At 37.6% G+C, this 27,503-nt stretch overlaps 1 protein-coding gene and 1 long non-coding RNA gene across 2 annotated transcripts; both read right to left on the bottom strand.

The window, feature by feature from the left end:
* Positions 1–2,437: 2,437 nt before the first annotated feature.
* On the bottom strand, positions 2,438–4,031 carry LOC18440059 (uncharacterized). Its single transcript, XM_006850212.4, has one exon. It carries the CDS (start codon positions 3,699–3,701, stop codon positions 2,676–2,678), a length of 1,026 nt encoding a protein of 341 aa, XP_006850275.2. The 5' UTR covers positions 3,702–4,031; the 3' UTR covers positions 2,438–2,675.
* A 1,849-nt stretch (positions 4,032–5,880) lies between these two features.
* LOC148781686 (uncharacterized) lies at positions 5,881–20,467 on the bottom strand. The gene is made up of 5 exons (XR_016057001.1): positions 20,354–20,467; positions 10,758–11,078; positions 10,265–10,310; positions 7,990–8,067; positions 5,881–6,026 (listed from the first exon to the last, which is right to left on the bottom strand). It is a non-coding gene; the product is annotated as an uncharacterized LOC148781686 (long non-coding RNA).
* Positions 20,468–27,503: the final 7,036 nt, after the last annotated feature.

Genomic DNA, 27,503 nt, shown 5'->3' on the forward strand with positions numbered 1-27,503 from the left:
CTGGCCCTGTATGGTGAACATTGCGTAGATCATCTAATATTTAAAAAATACGATGGTAATGTTTATAATTGCTTATTAGGGAATATCTTGTTAGTATTATGTTAGAGCATTTGATGGGACCCACATTCCTAATTGGGTTCCCACTTTTTTGTAAAGACAATAATTGGAAGGGAGAGTTATCTCATAATGTTTTGTTTGTAGTTAACTTTAACATGTGCTTCACATATATACTAGAAGGTTGGGAAGGTTCTGCAGCAGACGCTAGAATTTTGTATAATGCAATGGAGAGGGATAGACATTCATTAACAATGCCTCAAGGTAAAACTGTTTGGTTATTATTCATAACTAGTTGTGAATGATAGATACTGATATATTGTCCATATTTGGTGTATAAAAGTATTATCTTAGAGATGCAGATTACCCTACTACACATAGATTCATTAGCTTATGTCATGGTGCATATATGATGCAATTGAGAGGGACAAGCATCCATTAACAGTGCCTCAAGGCAATACTATTTTGAGTTATTATTCATTATAAGTTTTGAATAATAGTCGTTGATATATTGTCTATATTTGGTGTAGGAAAGTATGACCTTATGGATGTAGGTTACCCTACTATACATGGATTCATTAGCCTACATCATGGTTTTAGGTACCACCTTAGTAAGACTTATGAGAAAGAGAAATCTAAGGACACTAAAAGAGTTATTTAATCATTGGCCTTTTTCTTTAAGAAATGTCGTGGAATGCACCCTTGAAATTTGAATAACAATGTTTCCCATCTTAAGATCCTAAGTTCAATACTCAATTACAACATCGGTCAAGATTGTAAATACTACTTGTATTTTGCTCTACATCTTATTGAGGATAGCACATAACTCTGTTGGTGGAATATCTTTTCTTCATTAAGTTCTTAGACAATTGAGAAGATATATCTAGATACGTGCAAGAGAGGAAGAAAAAAATGATGATGAAAGGGAGAAAGTTGAGTAACTAAATTTCCAAAGTAGGGCTGCGCATAATATTAGGATACAACTAATTGACTAAACTACAACGCAAAGGTGGGTTGCATACGGAAAATGTCGCAATCATTACTATGTATTTGTTGGTGTGATATAAAGTTTTTTTCACTTTTCATCGATATTTCAAAAGCCCTTCTCTAGTGCACTCGTGTGGCTAGAAAGTTGTTTTTTTAAAAAAAAGTCAACAACAATGATTACTTTTAAAAAAAATTAGACACAAAAGGATACGATATCTATGCGGTAAGCTTAATAATAAATATATTTTTAAAATATAATTAGATCTTAATTTTTAGATAATATATAATCTTTAAAATAGAGATCATGAATATGAATTTTTTTTAAAAAAAATAAAAATAATAATTATATTAAAAAAACATTTAGGCAGTTAAAGTCACAATTGTTTTTCGATAGACCGCCCATTTACATCCATCTTTTTTTGAAAATGTGGCTTATCATGCTTTTTTTCTAAAAATTCATTTCTTCAATAATAGTATAAAAATTATATTGAAGTAGATCTAAAATATAATGTAATTAACATGGGACAATACCATATACATGGATCTATTTTTTAACTTTAATAAGATATATCAGTGGAAAAAAAAACCCAATATCATTATACAAAAAACCCAATAATATGTTTGGATTTTTTGCATATTGTAAAAATACTTGGATAACATCCTATTATATAAATCATTAATAGATTAATGATAAATTTAACTCATTACATAAAATTAATAGTTTGATGACAACGTATTAATCTTAATTAACTGTACTTAAGAGAATTAAAGCAGAAATTACGCTTAAATATCAACTCCTATAAGCTATAAATATAAGAGTTACAAAATAAATATGTTTTTTATAAAAAAGATAATAACTTCTCTAAAACAAATAAAAAAAATAAAAAAAAATTAAAAATAAAAAGTGAACGAAATTCACTAAAAAAACGTTTAAAATAACTCGTCATCGGATGATTTTATCTATAGATTTTGATATAAAATTTTAAATCTTACATAGTAATTTAAGAACATATCCAAATAAATTTATTAAACTGGAGAAAATTATTAACCACGAAATGCCATGCTTTAGTAAAACTTAAAAACTACAATGACATTATCATCCGTCAACCGTACGAACGTCCCCATACATTCCAAACCACCTTCACCACAAATAAATACGATGAGACTCTTCGTAGTTTTGCTCTTTGCCAAAAAAAGGAGTCCTTGATTTTGCTTTTCTAAGGTGGTGTTAACAGGGGTTTTTCATTCTTCTACCCTTTCCATATTGTTTATTTCACTCTTTACTTAATTTGTTTTACTTTTCATTATATATTTAAATTCGTGGTCCAAGGACTTCGATCGTTAGAAGTTTGTTACCAATTGGACCAAGAATCCCGAATGGTTTGCACGAGAAACAGAACCAGCCCATAACTGCGTTTTTCCCTAGATTAGTAACAAATAAGACAAGCATATTTACATGAAATTTCCCTCCTGAACAAAGCAGCTAAAATAAAAAAATCACTCGATACTTGTACATATTTTATTTACAGTTTGGAATTTCTTCCATGGCACACAAGTTTCTTCACTTTACTTTGGGGTTCAAAATAAACTCCATCCCACACCCCAAACACCAGAACTTTGTTCGAGGGCCAGGATCATCTTCCAAGGCAAAGGGCCGCCTTCAGATCTAGTTTCCAAGCGTAATAATAAATTGCAGCAGGCTCACTACACACCCTCCAAACATCACATGGGACCATAAGCGTGTTGCTGCTCCACTGTATCTTGGCCCTGCATGAGAAGGATGAAGAACTCAGTGGCAGCTTCTCTCTCGTCCACAATACCACCATCTCACCTCTACCGCCCCCACCGCACCACTCCGGTGGCCGACCAACCAGCTGGAGGTAGGCCTGGTTCGTCCAGACCACCCGATTAGATGAGTCTGATACGAGGATGGGTGATTCATCCCATTCGAGCAATTTCTGCATTTCTTCTGCACTTGGCGCCAAACTGTTCATGCTGAACTCACTGCCATTGCAGACTAAGATGCATTCGTTGGTGATGCATTCCAGGGTCACAGACGACCCCACACGCCGCATTGGCTGCGGCACCACCACCCCCATTCGAGAGCAGGAGCCTAACTCCTCCTCCAGTTCCTCTTGTTGCTGACTTTTTGCTTTCGGAGCTGGATCCACTGAGTACAAACCACGGGGCTCACACGTCATAGTTTGATGTGGCACCTCCTTCCTCTCGAGCGTCCTCTCTGGCATGAGAGGCAGCGTAATAAGTGAGCAGCTCTCCTTCTCCGATGATGCCGACCCCGATACTGACACCGATGCTGCTCTAAGAGAGGTTGAAATCCCTTCTTCAGGCATTGCAGTAGCAGTTGGAGGCTTTCGTGCCCTCTTTCGGGACCGTTTGATCTCACTGCACCTCCTCTTGGCTCTGCCTCCTCTTCCACCAACAGCAGCGGGGTTCTGCTTCACCTCAGCCCCACTGCCAACAGCCGTCAAGGACGAGGAGGAGGCACTCTGGGCTGCTGGCTTCGGAGCGATAGGCCGGTACCTCAACATGATCTGCTCCGCTTTCGACACCATGTAAGGGGAAGAAATCACGCCACCACCGCTGTAGACATACCTGGAGGCTATACAACACCCCCCTAATTCCGACCTGTTCCTCATCATCACACTCCTCAGCAGAAAAACCACAAAAAAAAAAAAAAAAAGGCTCGTCCTTCAACTAAGAAAAACCCTCAAATCACTCATTTATATAGTAGTGAGAATTCAAAAAGATATTATGGTGGGTACATACGAAAGAAGAAATTACCGCTTAAGGAAAGGAAAGGGGTTATTATAAGAAGAGAGTCAGTCAGGTAGGTGGGGAGCGGAGGGTTTGAGATGAGGAGGAGCACCGTGGCGGAAGTGGAGTATTTATTCGTAAGGTTGGCGTGGCACGTGGAGGGTCGCACCTCAACCTGGCGGGCATTAACGCCATCCCGTAGGTAAAATAGCGGAGCCTCGGTCCCGCCAACTGTTACGATGAACAGGTGTAGATGTGACTTGACGCTACCTGATTGGGCGAGAAACCACGTGTTCGAAGGGGAGATGCCGGCCGTTGGCCCACGTGAAGCCGGTAGGATTGTATTTACTTCCATTCTATTGGTGGAAAACTTAGCCAATGGGGGGTGATAGAGTGTCCTTGTGTTGGCTTGGGGGCGACACGTATGGGACCTCTAGGGTTGGAAAAGCTCGCGTACTATCTCGAATCTGGGACACGTGGACCAATGGAGAGAGGATAGAAACAAAGGCCCCCGCTCCATTCTATTATTAGTAAGTGGAGATGCCGCCACGTCGACGGAGATCAGTCCCGAGAATCCTTGGGTCGGACGGCGGTGATGGTGACGTCGCTCCCCTCTCATGTTGTTCATTGAATTTGATGCCCTCTCTTTTTCTCTCCTCCCATTTTGAAGTCTGACTTGAGTTGGCTCTGAACCTGAAATAAAAAGCTTCATTCGTGCTGCGCCGATTCGTAAAATCCCCATGCCGCCCTTTCGCTTTGTCGCTTTTGCCGTGCGACTCTTTTTCTTTTCTCATGGTTACTTCGTAACGCGGCACCCTCGGTCATTTTGGTTATTTGAGTGTTTCAAAGTGACTAAAACTCTGCTCATAGCTGTTGAAGGTGGAATCGGGGGGCCTCAGGAGTCGGATTTGAGCACCAGACTATTTTAGGGTGGAAGTTCTCTCGGTTAGAATCGGCGACTGTACATTTAACAAGTTAAAAAGTAATAACTTAAGATAGATACAAGGGAGATCCTTTCTCCCTATGTTAGTCAAATTGATGTTTTGACTTGGAAAGAAATGAGCTCTATTATATATAAAATGAGATCAATTAATTACACCTTAGGTTATTTACAATGTCGTAGGTATAGCTCAAGTTTATTACAATAACAGAGGTTAATAATATCATAAATTGCTTTATTATGATACTAAATATAGTTTTTTAATACAAGAATTATGTTATACTGTGATGAGATATGCATCATAGATTAACATATTCTAAAGAAATAAATCTATAATACCAATAGGAGGGTTAGTAATCAGTTAATAATGTAGCTTCTATCCATAGAGGGATCCCACAAGCATATAGTTCGAGATCCTATTTTATACGAAATGAGATTTTTATTTCTCTAAATCGAGCTCGGTCTAAGATCCCTTAAAGGAACTGCATGATCTAGCTCCTAAAGTAGGACCATAGTCTTACCTTGAAGGTTCCTGCAATTATGGGTATGACCCTGCTTTTGGTCATAAAAATGTACTAATTAGTATTGATAATCATAAACACAAGATAATTATCAAATGTATTTTAAAAGTTGAATCGCCTTATAGTTTAAATGTGAGTTTGAAAAACTTTAAAACCCAATGTTATTTGATGGGCAATTCGAAGTTTAATAAAGGCAAATCATAGCCCATTTTAAATTAGATCAAAAAAGAAATATAGTGAGATATTCAATGCTTCAAATCTAAGTTTCATCTCATATATTCTTCAAAACAGTTCAACTATACGGTGCAATCTAATAAATTCTTCAAGAATGAAAAAGGTGAGACAGTGTTGGTGTCATGACCCCACCCCCTACCGTCCTACCGTATTTGTCGGAGGGCAACAAGCTGCAGGACCACGACCAAAGGTAGCGAATGTCACTCAGGTGGGAGTACGCTCAATCACAAACTAGAATTGGACAACCAAGTTCCAAACTGCATATATATATATATATATATATATATATATATATATATATATATATATATACAAAAGAGATCCAAAAGTATTACAAATATGTTGAAGGCTCCAAAGGCCCAAAATCATTTACATGAATTCAAAAATAGACGAGAACTATATGGCTATTGCCATCCAAAATATACAATTGAAATAAAAAACTTCCACAAAAGCACGGAGCTCCAACTGTCAGCCACGATCGCCAAACCGCTTGTCCCCCACCCGTGGCTATCACTCTACATAGATGAAGGATGACAGAGTGAGTTGTCAAGCCCAGTAGATAGATCAAGTTGTCATGCCATCCTACCTATGAACATTCTTTTATAACAATATGCAGGGTGTTATGTAATCCTTATAAAACATGAGCCATGTCTTAAAATTGTCTCTACCAGTGTGTAGTGCATAAATCATAGTAAAACAATGACAATTCAGATCAATCACATATGATACAGAGCAGAGGTCAATTAGTCATTCATTTGTACAAGTCTTAACAGAATTGACGTATTTAGGCAAGTGACACAAATTTATAATAACTCGCTCCCTAGTTTACCCTATTCCCGAAGTAAAAGCCCTATCCATCAAGCTAAGCTACTTCCATTGCTTAGAACTTCTATCATCACTCAGGAGGGAAAACAATGACAAATGGGTAACCCATTTCATAATGGTTTCACACACACACACACAGTCTCCTGCATGCTTTTGAGGCTTTTGATAGGCAATGGCCTTGCAAGATACAACCATCTCCTTACGCCCTTCTGGCGAGAGAGCATTACACTACCAAAGGATGACCCAATGCATAGTGCCTACATTGATTTTGGGGGGACGTGACCCTCCCAACACACACTCATCCTAAATCCTGTCCTATCATAGGGACTCAAGGGAAAAATATCTCGACTGTTAACACAGTGTCTGACTACTCAGGTCTTATCACATAGCACTTATCGCATAGCTGACCACATGGGTCTTATCACATGGCACTTATCACACAGCACTTAGCAGGTCTTAAAACCATGCACACATATCACTATAGAGCATGTAATATAATCATTTACACATATCATAACAGAGCATTTCTTACTGCATACTCCCATATCATCACAGAGCTTATCTCATTATCATGCATTCATAACACAACAGAGCATGTCATACTATCATGCAAACATTTCTCATTAGCAACACATTTCCATGCTCACATAAAACATCGACGTGCCATGAATATAATTATATTATCATTCTTATTAGTTTGAGAGACATCATCATGTCGTGTCATGCATATAAACTGACCAACAGGCTCATAAGCTCAAAAGATATCTTCAAATTATTTTTCTGGTTTTGTCACAATGTACAGGGTCCACCTTTGGAGGTGTGTCATAGGATGCAAACATAATTTGGACTTGTGACTACTTTTATAACAATATAGACTCATGAAAACACAAATTTCGAGTAGGGAAATACCCTTAAATATTGGCGTAAAGCTTGTCAAACTGTTAGTGATCTTGAGTGAAACTTCTGGACTTTCACAACAGACAATATAGGATGATATCTTAGAAGGAAATCATGTATATAACTTTCAAACCACCAGGAATTTGATCTTGCTTCCAAATTATTTTCAAACTATATTCATATGTCTTTCATTTAGAAGTGGTTTGGGCTCATTCTGACATATTTTGGTTAGTGAACAATGTCATACAATATACATGATAGTTCTGAAAAATTCAGCAAAAAATCCAGCGTGGCATCCTTGTAGAAAAACGAACATAACTTTCGAATCACAGAGAATTTGATCATATTTCTAAAGCCAATTTCAAAATAGATTCATATATCTTTCATTTAGAAGTGGTTTGAGCTCATTCTGACATATTTTGATTAGTGATTCATTTCACATTTATGGCATACTTCAGAAAATGACTGATAATTTCCAAACCAAAAGAGGTGGCCACATGAGGTCTTTTCCATCTTAAAATAGATTCAAAGATGCATTTTTCCACAAAATTTCACTGTCAATAGAGACATTTTTTATGCTCAAACAATTATACAAAAGGAGTCATAGTTCTGGAAAAACATATTTCATATTTACAATCACATCCATGTTCACAATCATATCTATATTCACAGTCATCTCTATAATCATGCTTGAAATTTCACAGTTTTATAAGCTAATTAAACAAAAGTATGGAACATGGAACTAAATCAACTTACAGAACTAAGTGTATCTTCAAATTCTCCACACAGGCTTCTCTTCAAAGGCCAAGCTCCAATGGGTTCAAGTTCAAAGCTCTAAGTTGGAGAGAGAGAGGATGTGGTTGAGAGAGAGCAAAATTCATGACGGGGTGAGAAGGTGGGGTTTAAATAAGCAAAAGTAGGGGGCGATGGCATGCAGGTGACACTTGGCAAACACATGGCACATGCAAGTGCCACATAGTGCCCAAGAAACATGCAAGCAATTATGAGAGAGAAAAAGAGTTCCCCTAGACTGTCGCATGCTCGGTAGCGTCGCTCTCGGTGGCTGTGAACACGGCGGTATCGCACACGGCGGCATCGCGCATGGTGGCAACGCGCATGGTGGCAACACACACAGTAGCATCGCACACGACGGCATTGTGCACGGCTGCAATGCACATGGTTGCATCACACGTGGTGACAACGCACACAGCGATGTCGCGGATGGCGACAACGCACACGCCAGCATCCCGCATGGCGGCAGCACTGCGAGCTCACCATACTAACGACTCGCCGGTGCACCACCATATGCCGAAAAAGTTTGAGTCCTTACAGTTGGTGCGTGTGGCCATGGGCCTTAATCCACTATCCTATTTTCATGGGAGGAGTTCTTTTTTTTTTTGTTAAACTATTTTTTAAAATGTAATATGTATATCACTAATAATTTTTAGGGGGATTTAATTAAGACCAAGCGAGTTGAGTGCAAAAGCAAGAAGTGATCTTTGAACGGTCGTAGCACTTGCCTTACCTATCCAGGATATTATTATTTTTGTTTTTTTTGGTGCTTATCTTTTTCTTAAACTATTTTGTTAAATGTAATATATATAACTAATTATTTTCTAAGGAATTTTTTCAAATGGTCATATGACATAGGGTAAGCATTTCTAAAACCTGGGATGTTGTTTCTCATAGGCCTATTGAAAACAATAGAACTTTGGACCCTCTGATTTCCTATATATAAAGGAGTTTAGGGAGCAAGAAAAGACATGGTGAAAATTATAAAGCTCCTACCTTTTTAGAAAGTTGGCTCTCTCTCTCTCTCTCTCTCTCTCTAAAGGATTCCTGAATCAAAATTCGGGCTCTATTATCACTAGTATCATAACACATCACCTCTCAAATCTAGGCTTGGCTCCCGCCCTAGCATATTCAAAATTTTGCTTTCATTGGCTTGCCTCCCGTCCTCGCATATTCAAAATTTTGCTTTCATTGATATCAAAACGATTTAGGTTTCATCTCTCCTTATTTTTTGTGTTTATATCTTCTCTTTGTAACATTTCTTGAATTTACAACAAATATGCTCTCTTAGATACATATTACGCAAACCTGTTTTTTTTTTTTTTTTTTTTTTTTTTGAGAAAGAGATAACTTTGGGCCTTATTTCTTTCTCTCAAAAAGTTTCATTGTTTTATTATCACGGTCAAGATTAAATTCTAAGTGCCAATGCCAAGCCAGGCCATGAATCAAGCATTGTGAGGCCAACAATCCTCGCCTCCCTTTTTTTTCTTTTTTCTTTGTTTTTTTTTAGTAATCTATCTGCTTTCTCTCTCCACTTTTTTTTTAACGACAACAAAAAGGATACCCAACGAACTCTTCACCCATTTTTTTTCTTGCTCTATGGACAGTAAGGAGATTTAAACCCTAACTCACGTTTTCCCTCTCTCTTTTGTTTTTCTTTAAATACATAAAGAGGTGATTTCATTTAGGTACCTTAGTACCATAACAAAAAAACAAAGGAATTTGTGAACAGGTGGAAGTAGGGTATATTTTCTATCCCTCACCATCTCAATAGGAGAAACAGGCTGCTGAATCCAAGTATTCTTTGATAACATATTTACGAAATTTCATTCCTCTGATTCTTTTTCCTAAAATTATCGCTAATATACCTATATTTTAAGAAAATTAGAAAAAAAAACCCCAACTTCTCAAAACCTAGACCACACCCTTTTTCACAAATTTTTACAATTTTTGAACGAAACTACCCTTTACGGTAGTCTTTTTACTGTAAAAAGCATTACGGTAATTTAAATATCGTAATGTTTAGTCGCGTCTATACGATAATATATATAACGTATTAATGAGGAAAATTTGTTCGGTAATTTAATTACTGTATTTTTTTTACAATGAATTACGGTTCTCGTAGTACCGTAATATAAAGATTTACATTTTTGCAAGAGAGAGATTTACATTTTTGCAAGAGAGAGAGAGATTTACATTTTTGCGAGAGAGAGAGAGAGAGAGAGAGAGAGAGATTTACATTTTTGCGACTCCTTCGCCCTCCTCCTGAAGTCCTGCTTCCCCAACTTCAGCCCAACAAAAGAAATTCAATGAATTAAATGGAGATGATTTTTTCCATAGATCAAAAGCAGAACCAGAGTCAAGCTAAAAATTATTTGAAACCAAATATGATATCAATTACCACTAAGCATGAAAACACCAATCAGACGAGCACCTCAGAAATAGCAGAAAAACACAAAAAAAAACATAGGAAAAGGAGATTAAATTTGATCATATAATCTCCATAGAAACAAAATAGCCACAGACACAATTTTACATCCATTAGTGCTATTTTTTATTCTAATGGCCCCACGACCATCGGAACCTTTAAAAAAAAAGAAAAAAGAAGAAAAAAAAAAAGAGCATATAAAATGGAATTCAAATTTCAATTATACCAAAACAACAATTTTATAAGCAAATAAAAAAATGTAAATTGTAAATGATAAAAAAGAGATCCACGCATTGAGACTAACCTGCAGTCACTGCTTGCGATCGAAGAACGAAGCTCCCCATCTGAGACTTTTGAACTGGAAACCCCAAAAGAAGAACATGAAGATGAGAGAGAAAATTAAGAGTGGGAATTAAATGTGGGCTCAGCAACTGGTGGTTGCAAGCTTGGTAATGTCCAGTTCTTGACTTTCGAACCCTCTTTCCATCCATCATTTTTCTCCTCGTGGAATTGAGAGCAACGTCTTAAAGGCCTTAACCAAATGCGTAACCCTTCCGGACCCTGGTTGTGGTATATGGTTCATGGCTTCTTCAAGCAACTATCTCCTCAGTGTTCTTCAAGAAACCTTGCAGTAATTACGGTATTAAGAATACCATAATGTAAAGTTTTGATATTACAATACTCTAAGTACCATAATATAAATTCATCTTATTACAGTATTTAAAATACCGTAATGTAATGTGAAATGATAACGGTACTTAAATTCGTAAATATAAAAAAGAATTACGATAGTATTTCTATCGTGAAGGTCATTTTCGTCAAAAAAATGCTAAAATTTGTAGAAAAGGGTGTGGGCGAGGTTTTGGAAAGTTGGGTTTTTTTCCAATTTCTTTAAAATATAGGTATATTAGCAATAATTTCCCTAAAAAATAATAATAAGAAAAGGGGGCGGAGTGGCGGGGCTCGCCTATCCTACAAGTTCTTTTGTACGTGAGGCTCTTAAGTCTTCTTTGATAAATAACTTGCTTATGCACGTACTACCTACTTATAACTGTTACTTAAATATTTGTATCCAAGATGAATGCACACAAAATATTTGTATATAGCTCTCCTTATAGTTAGATTTTTGATATATGTCATTAGTGAAATATATATATATATATATATATATATATATATATATATATATATATGGAAAAAGTTTATATAAGAACGTAACCTTATAATGTAAAACTACAGATGCCCCTCGAAAATCCATCGAAAAAGGTAGTTTTAATGTTGAAAAATCCTTTGATTGATCATCACGACATCTAGATGTATGAGTATGAAAAATAAAAAGATTTTAAGTCTCAGAAATAATGCATTTTATAGCATATTATCTACACCATCCATTTTCAAGAGTTTCATATATTTATAAATATACTTGATTTTAACCATTTTTTTAAATTTAAAATTTTATAATTAGATTTAAAAATAGATTTTGAGATAATCCTAAGAACATTTTAGATCAAAATTATATAACATGATAAAATTTGAAGGTGCACCTTACCTCTACACCTACGGATGCATTTGTATGCCACCTGCACCATATATATGGGTGCGGTTTGTATAGAGCCTAGCCTCTAAACAATCAAATTAGAGCCTGCTCTCAAATAGTATCCAGAAATGTGGTTTCAATACTAAAAATATTTTTGATAGCCTTAAAATATGTTTCATCTTTGTTAAAGCTTAAAAAATAGTGTGAATGGAGAGATCTATGAAAACTTGAAAATCTTGGAAATTGACGGTCTAAAACTGCATTACAAAATACACTATTTTCAAAACTTGAAATCTATTTTTTTCTCATGTCCATATATCTTGATATCGAGATGATAAATTTGAGGATATTTGGGCCTCAAAACAACCTCTTCTAGTGAAATTTTTTAGGTAGGCTCGAATTTGATTCTTTAGAACCTCGGCTCTATATATAGGGAAAGTTTATATAGAGCCGAGGCTCTAAACAACCAAATTCGAGCCTACCTCCAAAATTTCACTAGAAGAGGTTGTTCTGATGCCCAAATATCCTCTAATTTATCAGCTCAACATCAAGATGCATGGATATGAGAAATAAAATAGACTTCAAGTTTTGAAAATAGTGTATTTTGTAACGCATTTTTCGACTGTCAATTTTCAAGATTTTCAAGTTTTCATAGATCTCTCGATCTACACTATTTTTTTAAGCTTTAACCTTTATAAATAAAGAAGAAAATATATTTTAAGGCTATCACAAATATTTTCAGTATTGAAACTATATTTCTCAACATTATTTGAAGGTAGGCTCTAATTTGAACAGCTATAGTGTCAGCCAACGGCCCAGATTGAATCTGGGCCCAATCCAATAGTTAGAACCTCATTTCGTATTTGAATTTTCATTTTTTTATATAAATCTAAATCACTTGAAACATAGTAGAGTCTAATAAAAATATTAAAACAATAATTCGATAAATATAAATTGACAAAAATACCCCTAAAATGTTTCAGGGGTATTTTGATCGATTTATATTTTTTAAATTATTTATTTTATATTTTTATTAGGTATGCCTTGATGAGTAGAATGTACGCCTAAATTTTCAATTGATTTGGATTTACAAAAAAATAAATGAAAATTTAAATACGAAATAAGGTCGTGACCATCAGATCGGCCCAAATTCAATCCTGGCCATTGGTTGATACTGTAACAGTCAGCCAGTGAGCTGACAGCATCCATTCCCTATATATATATATATATATATATATATATATATATATATATATATATATATATATATATATATATATATATATATATATATATATATATATATATATATATATATATATATATATATATATATATATATATATATATATATATATATATATATATATATATATATATATATATATATATATATATATATATATATATATATATATATATATATATATATATAGGAAGATGCTTGGGTGATCCCACTAGCTCACAGAATAATATAAGCCCAATGATCCGGATTGAATCTGGGCCGATTTGACAACCGTGAGTGTTTGAATTTTAGTTTTTTTTCTACAAATCTAAATTACTTGAAATTTTAGGTGAATATTATTGTCATCAAGCCGCACCTAATAAAAATATAAAAATATTAATCCACAAAATTAAAAATAACCAAAATACCCTCAAAAATTTATGGGGGTATTTTGATCATTTTATTTCATGTAAATATTTTTCAAATATTCACCTATTTTTTATCAACACATGTCTAAAATTTCAAGTGATTTTTATTTTTAGAAAAAATTTAAAATTCAAACACTATCAAGGATTTGTGATCGTTAAATCGGCCCAGATTTAATTTGGGTCGTTGGGCTCATTTTTTCTTGTGAGCCCATTGACTCACAGAAGCTTTTTCCATATATATATATATATATATATATATATATATATATATATACACACTACAAAATGTCTATAGGCGAAAATGAACAGTGATTTCGCCTACCCTTATCATCGTCCAAAGTTCATGACATAATCAAAATTGTCTGATAGTGTTTTATTTTTTATTTTTTTTCTACAAATTTGAATGACCTGAAATTTGGAGTGTGTGTTCATCAAAAATAGGCAAATCTTTGAAAAATATCAAAAAAATATTTTACATGAAAAACATTGACTTTGGTAAAAAAATTTTTCACGAATTATGTTTTTTATATTTTTATTAGGTGCCCCTCACTAAGATGTACATACGAGCCAAATTTCAAGTCATTCATATTTATAAAAAAAATTGAAAAATAAAATATTACTGAACAATTGTGACCGTGTGATGAACATTGAACGGTGATGAGGGTAGGCAAAATCACTGTTCATTTTCGCCTATAGGCGTTAAGAAGACTTTTTCATATATATATATATATATATATATATATATATATATATATATATATATATATATATATATATATATATATATATATATATATATATATATATGAAGCATCATGCAAGTCTATGGGCAAAAATGAACAGTGTTTTCGCCAATTGGCTCATCACTGTTAGAAAAAATCGAGCGGAGTGCATTTTTTGACTGCCATAGACCTATTATGTCCATGGTGGTGGCGAAACATTGTAGAAACATGTAGTTAGCATGAGGCCAAGCCTGAATATGTAGAAACATGGGCCCCTTAATAAACTTATTTGAAAATAGAATTTGATCCTAATTTTTAGAGAGTATATAATATTTAACTTGGAGATCATGAATATGAAAAAATAAATAAATTTTAAAAATTAGAAATAATAATTTTATTAAGAAAACATTTGGACCGTTAGTTTCATTTGTTTTTAGATGGACCACCTATTTGCATCCACTTTAAGATGGACGCTTTATACGTTTGGACCGCATATTATACAAATGCGGTATAGCCCACATGAAACAATTGTTCTTTGAGCAATCAGAGTCAACCACTTATTGTTAACATCTTGTTGATAGTTGATTTTTCCAGTTTGGGTTGCTTAAAGATTATATGTTTTGATTGATGCTAGAGAATTTAAATTTTTTTTTAAGCATCAAATTATATTTAGAATTTAGAAGTTTTTGTGAAGTGGCAATTTTTTGGGTAAATATTTGTGCAGATAAACTACACATATTGTGTAATTTTTGGGAGTTTCTATGTAGTTCTTTTTTACAATTTCATTTTCTTATAACGTAGAAACTAGTCACCAATTTAGCAATTAGTAAGCAGAATTGTAATAGCTCAAAGTTTCAAAATTAGAAAATTGAATAGGACCAAGTTTGGCATATAGAAGAGGAAGATAAAATATTCCCTCATTCAAGATAAAATTTTATATGTGCTAAATTAAGACCCACCAGTAATTATTGATCAACCAACTGAAGCAGAAAAAAGAAAGTTAGAAAAAAATGTATGAATATGACCTCATAGCTGAGACATTAATGTTGACATTTATGCAAGACGATCTTATTAGGGTATTTTGAAAATTATGACACACTAGAGGCAATAAAGAACAAATATTACTCAAAATCGGAGACTCACCTCCAACTGCTCCTAGCACAATACAACACCCTTAATATGAAGGAGGGTGAGAATGCGGTAGACCATGTAAATTAATTGCTAGTCATGGCTACGGACCTATCCACTACTGGCAAATGAAGTTTTCGAGTGCGTGCATGTTTCCACAATTCTAAATAGTATTCCATCTTGATGGAGGATCCTTAGAGCAAGCACAAATGAACAAAGATAAAGAAAAGTGAGCTCATTCTACAAAGTCCTCCCACATCTAGCCAACCCAAGCCCAACCCTAAACCTAAGAACCAAAAATTTCAAACAAAAATTAATAAGAGGAACAATAGGTTCAAAAATAAAGGAACTATGCTCCACAACCAAGAGACTAATAAGGACCGCCAAAATGCTTCATGTACGGTCAGTCAGGTCATTCAAAAATCTCTACCCATAGAAATGAAACCAAAAAATCAGAAGTATAGCAACAATGGGAGCAAGAGGCATTAAGTCATTTGTATAGTCTCAAAGTGCCTGTAGGCCACAACATCAAAGTATGGTGAGTTGGTTAGACATTAATCATCATATTACAAGTTCAAAAGTCCTTTCTAAGGATGTCAAGAAATAAAAGCTAGGGAGAAATGGATCTACTTAGAGAACAACATGTCTTCTGATGTATTAGGTGTAGGAACATGTAGGTTGTATGTAGGGCAGTCTATCTTGCACTTACTGATGTACATTTTGTGCCTTGTATGAGGTTAAATATAATATAAGTCCTTTTACGTATTCGAAAAGGCTTTGAAGTTGACTTCGGGAAAGACGTCGAGCAAGCCCCATTCCATGAGTCCAATGAACGAAGAGTAGAATTCTTTGACCCAATGTTTGCAGAGGTTGAGCAGGTTGAAGATTGAAGGGAGCCCATAATCAATTTTGTCAAGCATGGTCGGCTTCTGGACAATCGTATCGAGCGCAACAATATACTGAGGATGTCTACAAGGAACACTCTACTTGAAGATGATGTCCTCTTCTGACTCTCTTTTGATGGCATCCTCCTCAGATGTATCAACACGAAAGAGTCGGGGCAAGTGCTCGAGGAAGTGCAGACTGGGATTTGTTGACTGCATCAATCTGGCCCCAAGCACTATGAGCGGATCCGAAGGCTGGGGTATTATTGTCCATCCACGGTCGCGGACTCCCTGACTTATGCTAAGAGATGTCACATATGCCAAATGCATGTCAACTTCATTCATCGAGCTCCGGAACCTCTCCACCCCACAATGGCTTCATAACCCTTCGCACATTAGGGCATGGACTTTTTAGGGCCCATTGATCCACCTTCAGCTTCGGGGCATGTCTTTATTCTGGCTGCTTCAGCTCAATTCTCTCAATGGGCCGAAGCAATCCCTCTTAGGCCTGTCCTCAGGTTCGTGGTGGCTAACTTAGTCCAACAGCACATTATCTATCGATTTGCATCCCCGACCGAATTATGTCAAATAATGGCCCTCAGTTTCGGAGTCAATATATCGATTGCTTGATTAACCAGTTTGGCTTTGAGTGCAAGTACTCCACTATTTACAATCCTTGAGCCAATGGCTTGGCCGAAGCCTTCAAGACCCTTTATGATAACTTGTGGGAATTAGTCTCAAAAACAAAGAAGAACTGACATGAGAAACTTCCTGAAGTCTTATGGACTTGCCGCACCACCACGAGAAATGCTACAGATTCCACTCCTTACTCCCTAGTCTATGGAAGTGACGTTGTCTTACCTCTCGAAGTTCAACTCCCTTCACTTCGCATTGCCATACATCATGGCATAACAAGGATGAGCGGGTCAAGCTTCGCTCTCAAGAGTTGGATGCACTTGACGAGAAGAGGTTCGAAGCCCAACAAAACCTAGAAATCCATCCGGGCAAGATGAGGCGAGCATTCGACAAGGCAGTCAAGATACACTTGCTCTTAGTTGTGAGAAGACCCATCATCATGCATGGGCAACATAAAGGCAAGTTCGAACCAAAATGGGAGGGGCCATTTGTGATTAAGAACGCCTTCCCTAATGGACCTTATGTATTGGCTCAAACTGACGGAAAGGAAGCTATGCCTCCTATCAAAGATCGATACCTGAAAAAGTACTACCCCTAGCATGTAGTCTTGGAGGCACAACCCTAAACATGCCCTTAGGTCTTGGTGTAGGACCTTAAAATAGTCTACTCTTACGGTCCCGGTGGCATGACCCTAAAAGTTGCCTCGTCAAAAGAAGGACATGACGAAAACCCGAAAGGGTGTCATGGGTAAGAAAGTCAAAAATAAAAGAGAAAAAAAAATGATGGGGCTTGATAGCATCATCAGCTATCATGAGTCAAGTACATCAGAAATAAAAAAAATCGGGCACAATGAAAACCCGAAAGGGCATCGTTATTAAAAATGAGAAAATGGAAGACATGGTGTAAAAGCCATGGGTAAAAGCACTACTAAAATAATCTCACGAGGTTTTGTGAAAACCAAAAATGACGCACATCCTAAGGGCTTGAATGAAAACCCGAAAGGGCATTTAAGTCAAAGGTAGACGTGTCAACAAAAGAGGCTCTCGGTAACGTGCCGCTCTGAAGGAAGCAGAAGCAAAAAAGTGACTGCCATGGAGAAGAGAAGAACCCATGCAAAATCATCTAAAGCAAGAAATAAAAATACTTCATTCCATTACAGGCTGGGGGTTACAAATTGGGGACTCACGACACCTTTCAAGGAACTAAACATGCATCTTCAAAGGAAAATGGCCTAAAAGGCTTATATTGGAATAAAAATGGGGATAAACGCTAACAACGAAAACAAGGGGAAGTAAGGGTGATCCGCTAATCGCTCCTTGTGAGCGCTTATCTTGGTGAATACACATTGTCTAATCCCCAGTCTATCTTTCAGTTTGGCTACTTTGAGGGAACCTGCATGCTTGGTTAGTAAGGGGAAGGTGCCTGGTTCCAAATCAATCAATGGGAGGTCACTCAATCCTTGTAAACTCGAGACAGTAGGGTCTCTGTCTCTGCAATATGACGTATGAGGACAATCATACCAACCTCATTGTCACGAAGTGAGATACCACCAAGAGCGGCAGCCTCAACCACCTTTAGCGAATGAGCCTCGAGAGTTAGATGAAATCCTTCCCGATATGCCAAGTCGCTCTTCAACTTCACCAAGAGGCCTTCAGCATAGCCAAAGATAGAGGGTTGGTCCCAGTAAAAGTCAACTAAATGGGTTCAACTCCGGGGAGATCAGCCTTTCTAGTTTCAATACCTCTCCTACCTCTTGTGTCAGTTCCCCCATGATCTTATTAAGCTTAAAAGCCTTGGGCATGCCAAAAGCCGTCAAATTTGCCGCGGTCCTCTCTAAAAGGTCAGGAAGTTGTATCAATTCCTCAAGAGAGGATCGTCTTATAAGACTGTGAACGACCTTCATAAGCTCTTTTTCGTACTCCATTACGCTAATATCGGCGCTCAGGTATTCTAACCCCTCTACCAGAGTGAGGCAACGTCCTTACTCCCCCCCCTAACCATGGTGGTCGTGATGAACATGAGGGTTCATCTGGATTAATGTTGAATGCATGCCCCAGGTCCTCCTAAACCACCGCCACAGGTGGTTCATCATCGGCAATGACGATGGCGTCCTCTGGGGTATTGTTTCCTACAGGATTCCTCATCTGAAGGCTGTCAGCCGCCCTAGTTGAATGATGCGTGTTGGCAAGGCACATGAAATGAAGAAGCACAGAGGAAGAAAAACCAAAAATCATGGATGGCTCAGGAATGGGCAAAAGCTTATGGAGAAGTCAAAGAAGAGAAGACACAGGGCCTGGAAAAAATTCTGCAGCATCTCCCTTGTAAACTAGACTTTTTGACATAAAAAGGTGCCTAACTAATCTAAGGCACCCTGGAGGATGCTCGAGGAATTGAACTGTGGGACATACCCAAGCCAGATGAACCCCTGCAGTGTCCCCTTCTAGTCAGGTGTCAAGGAGACCCTTGATCCTAACCCTCCATAGATCCCTTTACGACAAGAAGAAGAAGTTGTTGATGTAGACTTGGACTGCTTGCCTGACTTTCTTAGCTTCTTCATTCTGTGTTTTCCATTTCTTTCCTCGTTATCCAGTTGTGCTAATAAAAGGACTTTCTATCCCGGGCCGATCCTGACCGGGTAGAACATGCCAAAAATACGGGGTGAATGCAAAAAGTCTCATTCTGGATCGCCCGTCAGAGTGCGAAAAGGTTTGGTCTGGTTCTGCTTAGCATCTCATTGCTCTAATGCCTCGTTACGTATACTTCACTCGCTCGATAGCGCATCCGTTTTCTTGCTGCGCGCTAGCGCAAAAGCCGTTGTGCGGCGTTTTCTTGTTGGGAAAAAAACAAACCAACTTTTGCAAGTAAGAAAACGGATGCGCTAGCGGCGCGTGCCCTTGCTTCTTGCAAGGAAACGGATGCCGCAAAAATACCTAAAAAGCAGCAAAAGTTCTTAAAAAGCATTAAAAGTGCCCAAAAAGTGGTAAAAGCACTCTAAAAGCATAAAAAAGGCTTAAAAGGCATTTAAAAGTGCTAAAAAAGTGCTTAAAATGCTCAAAATGCACTTAATATGCTTAAAAAATGCCTAAAATGCTTAAAAGGAATTTTAAATGCTCAAAACGTACTTAAATTGCTCAAAAAACACTTTAAATACATAAAAAACATTTAAAATATGCAAGAAGTGCCAAAAATCCTTAAAAAGCATCAAAAGTGCTATTTAAGTGTTGAAAATGTGCAAAAATGCTTAAGGTGTGCCTAAGTGCTAAAAGGCATTTACATATGCTAAAATGGGCACTAGGAAGACACGGATGGAAGAAAAGAGTATGGAAGGCAGAAAGCTCACCAAAATCTTTGGTACCAAATGCCCTGGCCATCTGCGTGAGAAGAAAACCCTGCTTTCGCAACCCTCTGACCACCTGCGCCCCACTCTAGACTGCTCTCCCAATTTCCCTCTCTAAAATTTAAAAAATGAATGAGAATGATCAAAAGTGGGCCCCCTCTCACCTTCATATACCCCACTCAATAAGGTCCTTTTTCCCCTTCCCATTATTGTCTCTCACAAATTCAGTATTGCAAATTCATCCATGAGCATTTTTGTGTCATTTTCGATAAAGACGGAGGACATTTCGGGGAGGCATTAAGCAAAAAGATTTCACTGCCCTTGGACCCATTCTTCTGACAAAACATGGGTAAGAGGCAAAACAGTCAACTCAAACGGCATCAGAATCGGGAGAAACCAGTGCCAGGGTATGCAGAAAATTTGCTGATCAGGGACGGTTGCATCCGCCACAAAAAAAAGAGCCTACGGGTCGGGCCAGTGAGCCCATTTAGGGCCCGAAGGACCTTGTTTTCTCTCTCATTTAGTGGGCCGGGCTGGGCCGCCTGCGCCAAGCCCGAGCCCCGGGTCTCGCCCCTCAAGCCGTCATGCGCACTCCTCCCCTTCGCCGCAGTGAGCCGGTTTGGGCCTCCTACCCCGGGACCGGTACCTTTGAACCTCACGCTTGCAACCACCTGCGTGTGCCCCCCTTTCGCTGCAGATGGACTGGACTGGGCTGTGAGCCCGAGCCCGTGGTCATCTCCACATGCGCCAGGCACGCGCGCACGTTCCCCTCGTCGTGATGAGCCGGGCTGGGCTTTCTAACTCGTGCCCGAGCCCAAATCTCTCTCTCTCTCCCCCTCTCACGCGCATGCATTCGCGCACCACTCCCTCACACGTACATGAACGTCTCTATCTTTATCTCACACACGTGTGTGCCCCATTCACGCACACGTACTCTCACCCTTTCAAAGCCAGCTTGCGCATACTTCTCCACCACGTGCATACGGTCCTTTCTCTATCACGTGTACGTACGTCCCCACTCATGCGCATCGAAACCTCGCTCTTCTCTCCTAGTTCTTCTTTGTCTCCTCTTTGCACACTTGCACCTGCACGCCTCCTCTAGCTCGGGCGTGCATTTCTCCCTCCTTGTGCGGCATCCATGTCTACCTCCTCCATGCTCGCCATCCTCGGTGAGTCACACCACCACCATGCTCACCATCCCCAGCGAATCAAACCACCTTCACCTCACCATTCGCTTCATCATGCATGAAATTCGCCATTCCCCAGTGGACCAACTTCATCACCAAGAAACTCACTCCAACCCCAATGAGCCGCACCTCCCGTACAAACTCCATTCACCCTTCACTAAAGGTCTTATGCCATTTTCCCCAATAAGTCGAGCCACCCCATGCTCGCTCCATGGCCACCAAAAGACCGCCATCCACTCCCATCATCATCCATCTACCGCCCCAGTTTTATTTATATGTGTATATAATAAATAAACATAAACGGGCATGATCATGAAACCATGAGTAAAAGTGCTCAAAGAAGAAAAAATGGGCATGGTGAAAACCTAAAAGGGAACCGTAAGTAAAAATGGCAGACGGGCATGGTGATGAAACCATATTTAGAGTGTTCGGCAAAGAAAAAACAGGCATGGTGAAACCTGAAAGGGCACCATGAGTAGAAACGGAAAAGGAGGCGGACGTGACCATGAAGTCACGGGTAAAAGAGCTCAATAAAATAAGGAAGTTGGTGAAAACCATTCTACGGCACCGCTTCCCTCTTTGTTTAGGTGAAAACCCAAAAGGGCATATGAACCAATAAGCAGGTTGATGTAGCGCTCACCCCCACAGGCGGCGTCAGCCAGCAATCCAGAAGAAAATCCCAATAGCTTGGGAATCAATAACCCTTATAAGAGGGTACCTTTCTACTAAAACCAAAATAAACTTAAGAAAATTCCAACGGTCTGGGTCAATCCATGAGAAGAATCCAAAAGTCATAAGAATCAACAAGATGGCAAGCCGGAACTCCATGCTGAAAGAGTTCATTTTCCATAAGTCACCAAAAACAAGAAAGTCATGTCGACCAGCCGAAGATGCTCCCAAACGGAAATTGACTATCAAGCAAGACCAATACCTCCATCGACAACCAAGGTAGCAATTTCCCTAAGGTTCCTAGTTGTTGATGGTCTAGACTTTCCAAGATAGCCAACAAAAAACCCCTGACTAGACCAAGTAAGACTGGGGCTTCAAACCCCAAAGAGGCCGCATTGCCAAGATTCTCACCTATCGATGGTCTAGACTTTTTAGGATGGCCAACAAAAAACCCTTGATTGGATCCAGTAGACTGGGGCCCAAAGAGGCACTCTAAACCCTAGCGTAGCATTCATACACCTCATTAAGGGCCCTCGACTATCTATCCAAAGTACAAACATCTCCTAAAATAGGAAGAAAGCCCTTAAACAAGCCCCCCACAAGAAGGCTAAAAAGAAAGCCTGACTGATTGGGAATGAAGCCCTTAAGCAAGGCCCCCGATTGCCAGACAAACCTCGATTTTGACTGATTGGGTAGACAAGTCCATAAGCAAAGTCCCCAACTGTCACACCCCAAGAATTTACAATACTGTTATTCCTGAGATGTGACAGACAAAACATATATACATCTATTGATAGGACAAATTTACAGTGGCGAGGTCTTACAAAGTAACAAAAGCAAGCTAGCACAACAACATTATCTTCCAAGGTTGATCTTGACTAGCACTCAAAATGAATCCGCAGTTATCTTGAAAAAATGTTTACCATAGTTTGATGAGTTTGGCTACTCAGTAAGTGATCATCATAATCCTAAAAATAATCATGATTGAAACATATCAATATTTTCCAAAATGAGATCTATTAACAGAAATGCATCAACAGTTTCACTTTCAATAAATGCATAATTAAGTATAATCCGAGTAATTGAAATGCTTATAACACTTTTAACGACAGTGCATAATTCAAAGGATTTCACAAAATACCCTACTGGCGTCCCAAGTAGGTCACCTATATACCCCATCAGCATCCTGATGGGTCCATTTAATCCCTATCGACGTCCCAGATAGGTCCACTTAATCCCTACAGGTCCACTTATACCTCACCGGCGTACCGGATGAGTCCACTTAATCCCTACCGGCGTCCCAGATAGGTCCACTTATACCTCACAGGCGAACGGGATGAGTCCACTTGCATACTTAAATTATTTCTAAATCTCTTTAAACATTCGAAAGAGCAAGATCATGTACTCAACATATCACTGACATCATTAATATGAATTTCACTTAAACCATTAATAATAGTCAGTCTCTATAACATTTCGAAAATAGCTAATCAAATATTTTGGGCTCAAATTTAGAAAGGTAGCAGTTTGTAAAGGCATTCTAGCATAATTGCCAATTTAATATGTATAGAAAAACTCTTATAGACATTCAGGAATACAGAATTATCACAATTTATGGGATATCAATCCACAAATAAACATTTCACAACAATACTATAATCAATTGCAAAATGTCAATTTTTAAATAATAAGGCAGTCATTTGCACATGAATTTTACAATGTCTAAATATTCAAAACAGTAGAAAGAAATATCACAATTTTACTAAAAGAAGAAATATCACATTTATTTCTAACAATAGACAAGAAAAATAAATAAATTTATTTTTCATAATTTATAGCATTCAAAATTTCTAACATAGATAAAATATCACAATTTTTATTAAAAAGATTATTTTTCAAGATAATGAGGTCACGTGCGCATAAAATTTATCGCGCCTAAAATTCATGATAATAAGCAGAAATAATTATTTCATTTGATTTTTAAAAAGAATGGATTATTTTTCGAGACAATGAGGTCACTTGCACACAAAACTTATAAAATAAAGATCCTGGACGGAAATATCACTATTTATTAAAAACAGACTATTTTTCAGGAAGATGATGTCACTTACACACAAATATTTGAGAGGGAGCTTCCGATAAAAATTCGGCTCGAGAGAGGAGTTCACTGTGTTTCGACCAGAGAGAAAAATCTCATAAGTTTTCTAAGGTAGGAGTCTTCACCTCTCTGAATTTAAATTCTACTAGCATATTATTTTATTGTTTTATTACGTTACAGGTGTGAGCGTTAGTTTACGCTTTAAACACCTAAAGCTTTTATTACGTTACAGGTGTAAGCGTTAGTTTACGCTTTAAACACTTAAAGCCCACGTCTTTTAGTGGACGTGGCAAGAACAAGGAAACACAAAGCTTTTAAAACAAAAGCTTTTAAAAGTAACGATGGTACCTAAGGACCATCATGTTTAAACGAATTGTCATGTATTAATAGGTTTTTTTTTTTTTTTTTGAAAGTTTAGGATTGTTACATTCTTCTCCCCTTAAAGAATTTAGTCCTCTTAATTTGTGTACCTGATTACTGAAAAAGATTGGGATATTTTTCTCTAATATCGTCTTCTCGTTCCCAAGTCGACTCTTCTCTTAAATGATACTACCATAATACACTGACTAAAGGAATCTCCTTCTTGCACAACACTTGCACCCTTCTATCCGATATCAAAATTGGCTGCTTAATGAAGGATAGGTCCTTCCTGATCGGTAAAGGTTCATATTTCAAGATATGAGATGGGTCGGGCTGATATTTTCGTAGTGAAGATACATGAAAGACATTATGGACATTTGCCAATTCGGGTGGTAAGGCAAGTCTATAAGCGACACCTCCGATTCTTTCCAAGATTTCAAATGGTCCGATGTAATGTGGGCTAAACTTTCCTTTCTTGCCGAATCTCATAATGCCCTTTATTGGTGAGATTTTTAGGAAAACTTGATCACCTTCCTCAAATTCAAGATCTCTCCTTCGGTTATCGGCATAACTTTTTTGCCGATACTGAGCTGTCTTGAGCCTTTCACGAACTAATGCTATTTTATCTGTGGTTATCTGGACAATTTCTGGCCCCAAAAGCTTTCTTTCATCAACCTCGTCCCAACATATGGGTGACCTGCATTTCCTTCCATACAGGGCTTCATGTGGTGCCATCTGAATACTGGCTTGGAAGCTATTATTATAAGCAAACTCAATCAGTGGTAAATGGTCATCCCAGCTTCTTGTAAAGTCAATAACACAGGTCCTCAGCATATCTTCCAAGGTTTGGATGGTCCTCTCTGATTGTCCATCAGTTTGGGGGTGAAAGACAGTACTAAAGGTGAATCTTGTCCCCATGGCTGACTGTAGTCTAGCCCAAAATTTAGAAGTAAACCGAGTATTCCTGTCCGATACAATACTGACCGGAACTCCATGCAACCGCACTATTTCCTTAATGTACAATTGGGTCAGTCGATCCAAAGTGTACGTCGTGCGAATCGATAGAAAGTGGGTAGCTTTGGTCAACCGATCCACAATGACCCAAATGCTATCATGTCCTGAAATTGTTCTAGGCAAGCCAGAGACAAAATCCATAGAGATGTGCTCCCACTTCCATTCTGGCATGGGTAAAGGCTGCAACAACCCAGCGGGCCTTTGATGTTCAGCTTTTACTTGCTGGCATGTTAGGCATTTAGACACAAATAATGCTACCTCTTTTTCATATTATTCCACCAAAAGATTTTCTTCAAGTCCTGATACATTTTAATACTTCCGGGATATATCGTATAACGAGAATGATGTGTTTCTTCCAAGATAGCTTTCTTCATACTCTCATCATTCGGAACACAAACCCGACCTTTGAATCTTAGCAAATCCTCACTACATATAGAGAATTCATCTCTCTTTCCTTACTTCACCTCTTTTATAATTGTTATAAGCTGAGGGTCTTTCTTTTGTGCCAATCGAATCTGTTGGATTAATTGGGGTTCTGCCTTAATATTGGCAATCATACTTACCACACCATTAATGGACAGAGTTGGATGCCAATCCACTATTTCTTCTAACAATCTCATTTCTTGGATCATTAGATGAGCTAAGACTCCCGTAGATTTTCTACTTAGAGCGTCGGCCACAACGTTAGCTTTTCCTGAATGATAATGGATTGTACAATCATAATCTTTCAAGAAATCCATCCATCTTATCTGCCGCATATTTAAATCCTTCTGAGAGAAGAGGTATTTCAAACTCTTATGATCCGTGTATATTTCGAATTGCTCACCATATAGATAATGCCTCCATATTTTCAAAGCGAATACTATTGCAGCTAGCTCCAAATCATGAATTAGATATTTTTTCTCATATTCTTTCAACTGTGTGGATGCATATGCCACTACTTTCCCATATTGCATTAATACACAGCCCAAGCCTTTATGTGAAGCATCACTATAAATCACAAATCCCCCACTCCCCTTAGGAATAGTTAAAATAGGTGCTGAAGTTAATCGAACTTTTAGTTCTTGAAAACTCTCATCACATTCACTTGTCCACTCAAATTTGACATTCTTCTGTGTCAATCGAGTCAATGAGGTTGCGATTCGAGAAAATCCTTCTACAAATTTTCTGTAATATCCTGCCAATCCCAAAAAGTTTCGAACTTCAGTCACATTATTTGGTTGTTTCCAATTAACAATGGCTTCAACCTTTGAAGGTTCAACTGATAGATTTTCCTTTGATATGACATGTCCTAAAAATGTCACTTGTTCAAGCTAAAATTCACATTTACTAAGTTTGGCATACAATTTCTTCTCTCTTAATATTTGCAATACCATTCTTACATGCTGCTCATGTTCCTTCTGATTCTTGGAATAAATTAAAATATCATCGATGAATACCACAATAAATTTATCCAAAAAGGGCTTAAAGATCCGATTCGTCAAATCCATAAATGCAGCCGGTGCATTGGTTAATCCAAAAGGCATGACTAAAAATTCATAATGGCCATACCTTGTTCTGAAAGCTGTCTTGAGTACATCTTCACTTTTAATCTTAAGCTGATGGTATCCAGATCTAAGATCAATTTTTTAAAACACTTGTGATCCTTGTAATTGATCAAATAAATCATCAATTCTAGGTAATGGATACGCATTTTTCAATGTCACTTGGTTCAACTATCTATAATCAATACACAGTCTCATAGTCCCATCTTTCTTTTTGACAAACAGTACTGGAGCACCCCAAGGTGACACACTCGGCCTAATAAAACTTTTATCGAATAATT

This window comes from Amborella trichopoda, chromosome 6 (assembly GCF_054954075.1).
Source record: "Amborella trichopoda isolate Santa Cruz 75 chromosome 6, AtrichopodaSantaCruz75HAP2 v2.0, whole genome shotgun sequence".
Classification (NCBI taxonomy): domain Eukaryota; kingdom Viridiplantae; phylum Streptophyta; class Magnoliopsida; order Amborellales; family Amborellaceae; genus Amborella; species Amborella trichopoda.

Bases quoted from the DNA above. Each gene is read 5' to 3' on its own strand.
- LOC18440059 (XM_006850212.4), bottom strand. From the start codon at position 3,701: ATGATGAGGAACAGGTCGGAATTAGGGGGGTGTTGTATAGCCTCCAGG.